Raw genomic sequence first — 11713 nt, 5'->3', positions numbered from 1 at the left:
GATCATGTAGACAATGATTGCTAAGGTTGCATCATGAAATTTTTTTTTATTGTTTGATCATATGAGAAAATCGGATTGCTAGATTGAAAGAAAAATCGGATTGCATTGCATAAATTCAAAGGTTGAAAGAACCAAAGTCGCATTGCTATATTGACTAATAATAAATCAGATTGAATTATATAATTTAGAGGTTGAAAGAAACCAAATCACATTGCATAATTACAAGGTTGAAAGAAACCCAAAAATGCATTGTTTGAATCCGATTATAAGTCAAATAATAAGACTCTAAAATCTATATTTTCAGATGTCGAATTTGGATTATCCAGCCATTAATCTCTCTGGAGATAATTATTTAAAATGGGCCATGAACACTGCAATTATCCTGAAGATAAGAGGACTTGACAAATGTATCATCAAAGGCGAATATGCAACTGAAAATGAAAAATATGGGGCAGTAACAATTATTCGCCAACATCTTCACTAAAGATCTCAGAGATCAGTATCTAAGTATTGCGAACCCTCTAGACCTTTGGACAGAGTTAAAATCCAGATACACAACAGTGTTATTACCAAAGGCTAGGCATGAGTGGATAAATCTCTGATTTCTGGACTTTAAGTCCGTAGATGAATATAACTCAGCTCTAAATCAAAATCATTTCTAAATTGAAACTATGTGGTGAAGAGGTAAAGAGGAAGAATTACTGGAAAAGACATTCCTCACAGCTGATCCAAGGGATCTATTGTTACAATATACCTACAGAAAAAGGTTTCACCACTTATACGAATTTGATCTCGTATCTATTACAAGCTGAGAAGAATAATAAGATACTAAAGCAAAACCAGTGAGATGAGACTTCCTGAAGCCAATAAGGCTGGAGAGAATAAGGATGAATCCAAAGAAGCCACGTCCACAATAATAAAAGGAGTGGCCGGCATATACATTGCCTAAGAATCGAGATTTCGACATTCTGATTTTATGTTTTGATTTGTTTGTCATTTACGATTTTTTTATATAATAAGAGTTGTTTTAGTTTTATATTATCATGTTTGACTTGCTTGATAATTTCTTGATTGATAAATGACAAATGAAAATTTAAAAATTATCCGACCAAAGGCATTGCCTAAAGGGGGCATGAATTATTCACCCAAATAAAAGATCCATTTGAGTTATAAAATTTTGAAAATGAATGGTTTCCACATTGAACCAATGGGCAAAGAATTGTGATCGACATAACCGGACCGACCAGGACCGTACCGACCGTAGGAGATAATGCTTATCGACTGTTGTACTTATCCACTTAGGATAAACACGACATGATGTATATATATATGTAAGACCCCTGGTCGAGATTAATAACAAAAAAAACATGTTTCCCCGCTTAGTTTCATAACATATTGTGTGTAAACCACACTTCGTTTTTATACTCATGCGATTTTATATATTGCATATTACATAGGTTGATTAACTGGTCAAACACTACAAGAAAACGCGTCTATAACGACGACTCGTTACGAGGAAATTATTTCCTCGTAAATTTACATGGTGTTTACGACGATGTTACGAGTAAATAAATATTCGTCGTAAATTCGTTGTAAAGTTACAACGAAAACGATTCGTCGTAAACCAAATGTAATTTTACAAGGCTTTTACGTGGAAAGCCCAATTCGTCGTAAACTCATTGTAAATATACAAGTCATTTACGACGAATCATGTAACCGTTACTTTTGGTGAAAACGTGCATATAGTGTGGTTTAAAGTAACTAACTTCGTTGTAAAATCATTGTAAATTTACGAGTGATTTACGTGGAAAGCCCAATTCGTCGTAAACTCATTGTAAATATACAAGCCATTTACGAGGAATCATGTAACCGTTACTTTTGGTGAAAACGTGCATATAGTGGGGTTCAAAATAAGCTAAATTCGTTGTAAATTCGTTGTAAATAATATGTAAAAACGATGTAAAAGCAAAGTAAAACTTTTCGTTGTAAAATCCATGTTATACCTTCACCTACCACTTACGAAAATCGTCTATATATATGATCATTTCTCAATTCAAATAACACACAAACGAAATCAAAGAAAAAAAACCAGAAAAAAGAAAAACAAATGGCTGATGGCTTCAATATTTACGAGTTACGAAGTTGGATGTATTCGCATAAAGATGATTCCGGTAGAGTGACGGATGCATTTCTAAGCGGGCTAGAGACATTCATGCACCAGGCGGGCTGTACACCGATCACGCAGGAAAGCGGTAAGATGTTCTGCCCTTGTCGGAAATGCAAGAATTCAAAATTTGCTCGTAGTGAAACTGTATGGAAGCACTTACTAAACAGAGGATTTACACCACAATATTATATTTGGTATCAACATGGGGAGGGTTATGGTGGAAATGAAGCTAGTAGTAGTAATAATTTTGAAGCTGCTGGTAATAGTGAAGAACCGAATCATTTGCATAATGAATCTAGTTATCATCAGGAGGAGCAGATGGTAGATCATGATAGGGTTCAAGACATGATTACTGATGCATTTTTAGAAACAACTACTGCAATAGCTCATGAAACTGGAAATGTAGAAGAACCTAATTTGGATGCAAAAAGGTTTTATGAAATGTTAGATGCTGCAAATCAACCAATCTACACTGGTTGTAGAGAAGGTCTCTCTAAATTGTCTCTAGCAGCTAGGATGATGAACATTAAAACGGATCATAATTTACCTGAGAATTGCATGGATGCTTGGGCGGAGTTGTTCAAAGAGTATTTGCCAGAAGACAACGTGTCAGCTGAATCTTATTATGAGATTCAGAAATTGGTTTATAGTCTTGGGTTGCCTTCGGAGATGATAGATGTTTGCATCGACAACTGCATGATCTACTGGAAGGATGATGAGAAGTTAGAAGAGTGTCGATTCTGCAAGAAACCACGATTCAAGCCGCAAGGACGTGGGAGGAATAGGGTACCGTACCAAAGGATGTGGTACCTACCCATTAAAGACAGGTTAAAAAGATTATACCAATCGGAGAGGACTGCTGCATGGATGAGGTGGCATGCTGAACATGTCCAGAAGGATGGCGAGGTCGCTCACCCATCAGATGCAAGGGCGTGGAAACATTTCAACAAGGTATACCCAGATTTCGCTGAAAATATTCGGAATGTCTATCTTGGGTTATGCACCGATGGATTTAGTCCATTTGGTATGTCTGGGAGACAGTATTCTTTGTGGCCAGTTATTCTTACGCCGTACAACCTGCCGCCGGATATGTGCATGGAACAAGAATTTCTATTCTTGACCATATTAATCCCTGGGCCGAAGCATCCAAAACGGTCGTTGGATGTATTTCTTCAACCACTGATACAGGAGCTAAAGGAGTTGTGGTCAGAAGGGGTAAGAACTTATGATTGTTCCACGAAAACCAATTTTACGATGCGAGCAGTTCTGCTGTGGACGATAAGTGACTTTCCTGCTTATGGAATGTTGTCTGGCTGGACAACTCATGGAAGGTTATCTTGTCCATATTGTCATGGATCTACGGATGCTTTTCAACTGAAGAATGGTAGAAAGAGTTGTTGGTTTGATTGTCATCGTCGATTTCTTCCTGTTGCCCATCCTTACAGAAGAAATAAGACATTGTTTAGGAAAAACAAAGTTGTCAGAGACAGTCCTCCTCCATATCTCACAGGCCAGCAGATCGAGGAGGACATTGATTATTACGGAGCTCAGAAAACTGTGAAGCAAGGAGGAAACTGGCATGTTCCTGGTAATATGCCTGATGGGTATGGGGTTTCTCACAATTGGCATAAGAAAAGTATATTTTGGGAGCTACCTTACTGGAAAGATCTTCTTTTACGCCACAACTTGGATGTGATGCATATAGAGAAGAACTTTTTTGACAACATCATGAATACAATACTGAACGTCCCAGGGAAGACAAAAGATAACAAAAAGTCAAGGATGGACTTACCCGATATTTGCTCAAGAAGTGAGTTACATATCAAGAGCAATGGAAATGTTCCTGTTCCCATCTTTCGATTGTCATCAGAAGCGAAGTCAACTTTGTTTGACTGGGTTGCATCAGAAGTGAAGTTTCCTGATGGTTACGTTTCAAATCTGTCAAGATGTGTTGAACGAGGTCAAAAGTTCTCAGGAATGAAGAGTCATGATTGTCATGTGTTTATGCAACGACTACTTCCATTCGCTTTTGCTGAGCTCCTTCCAACAAATGTACATGAAGCACTTGCAGGTAAATATTAATTAATAATATACATATATATATATACTATGAAATGTTACTAATTTGGGTTATATTTGCAATATGCAGCGATCGGAGCTTTCTTCAGAGACCTTAGCACACGTACGTTCAAGGAAGAAGTCATCGAACAACTTCATGAGAACATCCCGATCATAGTGTGCAACCTAGAGAAGATATTTCCTCCATCATTTTTTGACGTCATGGAACATCTAGTTGTCCACCTCCCGTACGAAGCATTACTTCGCGGACCTGTTCACAATGGATGGATGTATCCATATGAGCGCTCTATGAAACATTTGAAGGGGAAAGCAAGAAATCTTGCAAAGGTGGAAGGTTCGATTGTGGCTGGAAGTTTGACAGCAGAAACATCTAACTTCACATCATACTACTTTGCTTCAACGGTTCGTACGAGGAAAAGAGTTCCTAGAAGATATGATGATGGTGGAGTACCGCAATCTTATGCAGTAGACGGTGTTCCTGACATTTTCTGCCAAATTGGACGGTTTGGTGGTAAACTGAGAGAAGTATGGTGGTCCAGTGATGAGGATAAGCATAGTGCCCACACTTATATTCTGCTCAACTGCGAGGATGCTGTGATGCGTTCTTTTGAAAGGTAAATAATATTCGTGTGTATTTTATGATATGATGTTAATTAATTATATGATATGATGCATTTGTTTAATTTGCAGCTTGTTTGTATCTCAAGTTGAAGAAGCAATACCAGGAATATCCGGAACCGAGGTGGATGCAAGGAAAGATAAGCACTTTGTCAAGTGGTTAAAAGGACAGGTAATATTAACATATTAAGTAATCTTTGGTACTATTATTATTAATGTAAAATTCTAACAGTGATGTATTAATTTGTAGGTTGATTATGACGATCCATATTATCCTGTATGGTTTCATGATTTGATCCAAGGTCCAGTAGCAAAGGTCACCACATCATCTATGTACTTCACACGAGGTTTCACTTTTCATACATATGAGTATGGGAGACGTCGGGCAACAAGCAACTACGGGATATGTGTGAAAGGTGAAACAGACTTTTACGGGATCTTGCAAGAGATTATTGAAGTGGAATTTCCAGGGTTGTTGAAGCTAAAATGTGTCCTCTTCAAATGCGAGTGGTTCGACCCGGTGGAGAACCGTGGTGTTCGGTTTAACAAATTTGGTGTTGTGGATATCCATTCTGGGAGAAGATATAACAAATTCGAGCCTTTCATCTTAGCTTCCCAAGCCGAACAAGTTAGCTTCCTTCCATACCCTCGCCTTCGAAGTTCTGGGATAAATTGGTTAACTGCTATCAAAATAACACCTCGTGGACGGATTGTTGCTGGAGAAGAACCACCTTTGCAAGAAGAAGATGCAATCAATGAAGTTGAGGTACCTGATCAACAAACTGATGAAATTCTTTTGATCGACCCGGATAACCGTCAATATGAAGATCTTCCCGAAGATGTGACGGATGAAGCACGTGAAGATGAGTTCGATAGAAGCGATGATGATCATTGTAGTGATGTTGATGAGAACTCAAATGATTCTTCATGATGTAAAATATGTAACAAATGTTGATTTTTATTAGAAGATCTTATTTTCATATGTGTATCAAATTCTATTTTATATAATATGCATTTAAAAAAACGCGGGCCTGGTAATTTCCTCGTAAAGTTTAGATTCGTCGTAACTTCGTTGTTAACCATGAATCAGGGTTTAGGGATTTGATTTGTGGTTTCAAAGATTCGTTGTAAACACGTTGTAAACAAAAAAAGCGGGCCTGGTACATTCGTCGTAATTCCTGAAAGCACGTGTCCTCGTAAATTCGTCGTAAACTGAAACACGTGACTAGTATATTCCTCGTAAACCCAAAAATGCGGGCCTGGTACTTTCGTCGTAAACCCAAAAACCCAGAAAGCACGTGTCCTTGTAAATTCGTCGTAAACTGTAACACGGGCCTGGTATATTCCTCGTAAACCCAAAAACGCGGGCCTGGTACTTTCGTCGTAAACCCAAAAACGCGGGCCTGGTATATTCCTCGTAAATTTACGACGAATTTACGAGGAACGTGTTTTCTTTATATATGCAACGCCTGAACGAGGAAGCCTCGTTCATTCCTCACAAATCTCTCTCTCTCTCTCTAAGGTAACTCCTCTCTCTCTCTCTCTAGTTAGTTTTTTTTATAATTAGTTTAGGTGGTTAGTATAGGGAATTAGTTTAGAGAATTAGTTTAGGGAATTAGTTTAGGTGGTTAGTATAGAGAATTTTTAAAAAAAATAATTAATTAATAGTGTTGTGATTTTTAATTTTTTTTTTTTTAAATAATGTAGATCATGGCTCCTAGGAAAAAACCACCACCGACTTATGATGAGATGTTTGGCGACGGTGCCGGGACGTCTTCTTCTTCCGGCGGCCGAGCATCTTCTGATGCCGTTCCGGACTCTCAGACATCTCAGAGAGTTTGGAGTCCTCCTCCCGCACCTCACATGGCTCCACCTCCGCCACCAGCAGCTCAGATGGCTCCACCTCCTCCACCAGCAGCTCCGCAGGAGCCCATTCCAGGGGTAGATGTTCATCCAGACTTGCGGGTGCCTCCTCATGCACCATACGCAAGATATACAGTGGAGGATTTGCTTTCCGCGCCTGGACGGGAGGGTATGGACGTTTTGGACCCCGATAGACCGCCGGGTACTTATTGGTAAGTAAATTTATAATTTAAAATTTTCAAATCATTTTTATATATTTTATTAACAAGTTGGTTCAATTTGCAGGTTTGGGGCCAACAACCGTGTTTCCCGGAGCGTTTCAAAGACGATGAAGGGATACCTCGACGGAGCTTATCCAAACTGGAGCTTGACTCCAGATCACGTCAAGACCACTTGGTTTAAACAGTTTGCGGTAATTTTTCAATTTTCTTTTTTATATTTAATTTTATTAATTATTAATAATTAATTATTAATGGTTTCATATTTTTGTTTGTTTCAGCAAAGGTGGAATTGGTCCTTAGGAATCACCGAAATGGTGAAGAAGGAATTCGAGGCAAAGGCGAAGACTCGCCTTACCAACACGGTCTCGGATTGGAAGGATAAGTGGGAGATCTACGGCTATGACGGGAAGCCCACTGGGGTCACCAAGGATGTATGGGATGGCCTCATCGCCTTTTGGAAGCTACCCAGCTCAATCAAGAAGGCCAACTCCTGCTCCGCTTCCCGTAGGACCAAGGATAAAGACGGGAATTTGCCTATGCTTCATACCACCGGGCAAAAACCTCATGCCGGGATTCGTCTCGACGCTGTAAGTTTTAGTTGTAATATTTATTTTATTAATAAATTTGAATTTCAATATTTAATATTTTATTATTGGTTTTTGTAGTTTGAGAAGACCGGAGTCATGCCATCTTTGTCCGACCTCTTCAAGATGACTCACGCCAAACCGGACGGGACTTTTGTTGATCCTGCATCCGAGAAGCTCTTCAACACTGTGGCTGCTCGGGTTGATGAGCGGGAGACGCAACTTACCCAGCAGTCTCCGGATGGAATACCCGTCAAATTGACGACGGAAGAGGTCGACAGGATCTTCGAGGAGGTAAAATTTAAAAGCTTTTGTTTAAATTAATTTTACTATTTCAACAATATTAACTATTTAATATTATTTTTTGTAGGTCGCTCCAAGAAAGAAGGGTCGGACGGTGGGAATCGGTTCTGTAAACGAAGTCGCAAGGGCGACTTCGTCTTACTCTTCTAGACGGGCCCAAGAGACTTCTCAGATGCAGGCTCGATTGGATACCCAGCAGGAGCGTTTAGACTCTCTCGAGAACCTGTTGGATATTATGGCGATGGGGAACCCCAACATGCAGAGAGCGTTGGCGGCCAGACGAGAAGCTCTCGGGATGCAACAACGGGATCCCGAATCTACCGATCCAGTGGGAGCGGGAACGAGCGGAGAGGGACCGAGCGGGACCGGCTACTTTGATGATGTATCGCTCCCGTAGATTTTTATTTTTATAATTTTGTTTTGTAAAATATTAAAACTTAAATTTTATTTATGGAATATTTATTTTCTAAACAATTGTTTTTTATTATTTGAAATTTTAATTTTTATAATTTCCAAATTTATTATAAATAAAAATAAAATAAAATGAAATTAATATAATTATTAATATAATAAATAAAATAACGATGTAAATTCGTCGTAAAGTTTACAACGAATTTACATCGAAGTACTCGTAAATACGATGTAAACAATTACATCGAGTTTACAACGATGGAGATGTAAAGTCGTCGTAAATTTTACAACGAATTTACATCGAATATTTACATCGAATTTACATCGAATTCTTTACAACTTCTTTACGACGAATCTTTACGAGTTAGTTACAACGAGGCTTTACGTGGACATTACGACGAATGCTTTCCTTCGCCTTTACGACGAATTCATTAACTCGTAACCCTTACGTGGCGTTTACGACGAATCTTCTTTTACGACGGACGAATAACAACGAATCGCTTTTCGAGGTAAATTCGTCGTAATCCCTCTTTTACAACGAATTTACAACGAATATCGCCCTGGTAAATAATATGTTTTCTTGTAGTGAAAGAACAATAATTAACCACAACTGAGCTTTGCAGTGTTGTATTTATATTGTTGGTTTAACATATACCGAATATATATATATGTATTGAAATAACTATTTAATTAATTCTGTATTAAAATGATACTTTTATATTCTTAGAATATATTTCGAATATATGTTGATTATGTGTTGTTCAATGCAAATTTAATGCATGGCGAGGGTAACTTGCCATAATTTCAAATATGACCTGACCAAATACAGTATACTCAACATGATCAAGTGTCTGGTTTCTTGGTGTTCAATGAGGATTTCTGTATCATATTTATTTCACAAATATATATATGCATTAATCTATTCAGAATGAGTTTCAATAGTTTTGATGAATCATTATTGAAACAAATATATTTTCTTCGTATTATAATCTTACTATCTGAATCACTATTGAAACAAATAAATTTTCTTTAGATTTATTATTTTTAATGATTAAAATATAATTTTCAATGGTTTTATTATATAGTTAAATCAAATCGGAAGGTAAACAATGATTTCGAACCTTGGAAAATTAACGGACCGACCGTCATATGGGATGGGGCCCACGGGCCGAGAGAGCGGGCGTGGGTGGCTCATTAGCCGTGGGCGGTCGGGGCGTTACAAGTGGTATAAGAGCTGGTTAGCCGTCTCAGTTCTGACCTGAGAGGCGTCTTGAGACCTGTCGTAGGGCGCAACGAGGGCGTTGCGTTCTTTGAGAGGGGTGAATTGTAACATCCCGAGTTGTGATATACGAAAATGCTTAAGAGAATTGATTTGGCTACCTATGTCACCAAAGTTGATTTACCTTTTCCGTCACACATCCGTTTAGAACTCCAGAGTTAACCGTGCTTGAGCTGGAGTAGTGAAAGGATGGGTGACCTATCGGGAAGTGATTCGCGATACCGTGTAAGTGAGGCCAAAGCACAGGGAAAGGTCGGGTGGTGATTGCAGAGTCAGTAAACAATGATTTCGAGCCTTGGAAAATTAACGGACCGACCGTCGGATGGGATGGGGCCCACGGGCCGAGAGAGCGGGTGTGGGTGGCTCATTAGCCGTGGGTGGTCGGGGCGTTACAAGTGGTATCAGAGCTGGTTAGCCGTCTCAGTTCTGACCTGAGAGGCGTCTTGAGACCTGTCGTGGGGCGCAACGAGGGCGTTGCGTTCTTTGAGAAGGGGTGAATTGTAACATCCCGAGTTGTGATATATGAAAATGCTTAAGAGAATTGATTTGGCTACCAATGTCACCAAAGTTGACTTACCTTTTCCGTCACACATCCGTTTAGAACTCCAGAGTTAAGCGTGCTTGAGCTGGAGTAGTGAAAGGATGGGTGACCTATCGGGAAGTGATTCGCGATACCGTGTAAGTGAGGCCAAAGCACGGGGAAAGGTCGGGTGGTGATTGCAGGGTCAGTAAACAATGATTTCGAGCCTTGGAAAATTAACGGACCGACCGCGGATGCGATGGGGCCCACGGGCCGAGAGAGCGAGTGTGGGTGGCTCATAGGTAGCCAAATCAATTCTCTTAAGCATTTTCGTATATCACAACTCGGGATGTTACAATTCCATTTCTTTATACTTGTACCAGCTTATTTCTTTCTCCCCCTAATGTTGGATAGTCGGATTTAATCATGCAATCCGTAAACATGGCCTTAATCTGATCACCCATATTTGGCTCAAGGTTTCTTATAAAATCGTGGGAGAAAGCATTCTCATATCCAACATATATTCCCAATATGCTGTTGTTGGTGAGGTTCGAACCCCCGACCTCACCCTTTAACAACTCTCCCACAGGACAAGCTGTAACCATACATATAAAAGAGTTTGGACACATACACACATAAAAGATAAAAATGCATAAGGAAATAGCACTTGAGTTTAAAATATATAAGCGAGGATCAGAACCCACGTGAATACAAGAATGCATTCATAGATTAAAAGGTTGAAACCGTGGGGGTTTAAAAGAAAGATTCAAAGAATCTATAAAAGAGATGGGTGTATTGGCCATATATAGAAACACCATCTGATAAGATAAACAAGTGAAAATAGGTCATGTATGGGAAAGGAAAAGAAATCGTGAGACATGGACTAAGGTGTTCATATTCCTACTTAAAGCATTCAATGAATGGCTTGATTACACAAGGATACACACAAAGACTAAGGAACAGATTATAAGGAGATGTACTCCTATGTGGTGGATGCTACTATAAATTCGAAAATGATAAATATCTGGATATAAGTAAGAAAGAAATGTAGTAAGCAGCATGTTGATCACTGGATAAAGAAATGATAAGAGTATCAAAAATATGAGAAAAAAAATTCTCATAGAATAGTTTTGTTCCTAAACTATTCATGGACTGAAACAAGGTAGCTGCAAATGATAGACTAAGAAAATACTTGTACAATCAGTCATAGATCCTTATAGAGGATATTATAATTCCTTGTGTTTATGTTTATACCAAACCAACCTAAAGAGAGGTTCAATGGTTCAATGATTTCAATGATACAAGTTATCGATTGATTTTGGACAGAATATGATGGGACTGGAAACCTTAGCCATATATGAGTATATTGGCGTTTGATGACAAGGTCTATGACTTAACATGTATATTTGCGAAAACATAGCATTGTCTACGACAAAATGAAAGAAGTCATGAGACATCATCCAGAGATAGTGGCCAGAAGAATGTCTGAGTCAATAATAAAATAAAAGTGTCCACGGTATGGTAAAGCCATGAGACTAGAGGAACCGTGGGACATGAGAGGACCTGCAAGAAAGATTTAATCGCAGGATAGAGGTACATCCAAGTACTGGTCGAGTACTATCCGAGTACTGATTGAGCATCATCCATCCGACCAGAACATGAAGACAT

The 11713-nt window shown here is 38.9% G+C and overlaps 1 protein-coding gene across 1 annotated transcript; it reads left to right on the top strand.

Moving 5' to 3' along the window:
- The first annotated feature begins 1477 nt into the window (after positions 1-1477).
- Positions 1478-5842, top strand: LOC130497575 (uncharacterized). The gene is made up of 4 exons (XM_056990485.1): positions 1478-4238; positions 4317-4860; positions 4937-5036; positions 5115-5842. The coding sequence occupies exons 1-4, from the start codon at positions 2108-2110 to the stop codon at positions 5793-5795; spliced, it is 3456 nt and encodes a 1151-aa protein (XP_056846465.1). The 5' UTR covers positions 1478-2107; the 3' UTR covers positions 5796-5842.
- Positions 5843-11713: the final 5871 nt, after the last annotated feature.

Source organism: Raphanus sativus, chromosome 7, assembly GCF_000801105.2.
Source record: "Raphanus sativus cultivar WK10039 chromosome 7, ASM80110v3, whole genome shotgun sequence".
Lineage (NCBI taxonomy): Eukaryota > Viridiplantae > Streptophyta > Magnoliopsida > Brassicales > Brassicaceae > Raphanus > Raphanus sativus.
The sequence above is the reverse complement of the archived record's forward strand: the minus strand, read 5'-3'. Positions and strand labels throughout refer to the sequence as shown.

What these genes read in the sequence shown, in the direction of transcription:
- LOC130497575 (XM_056990485.1), top strand. Translation starts at nt 2,108, where the DNA reads ATGGCTGATGGCTTCAATATTTACGAGTTACGAAGTTGGATGTATTCG. An exon ending in TGTACATGAAGCACTTGCAG is followed by an intron (nt 4,239 to 4,316) that starts GTAAATATTAAT and finishes TGCAATATGCAG; the next exon opens with CGATCGGAGCTTTCTTCAGA. An exon ending in TCAAGTGGTTAAAAGGACAG is followed by an intron (nt 5,037 to 5,114) that starts GTAATATTAACA and finishes ATTAATTTGTAG; the next exon opens with GTTGATTATGACGATCCATA.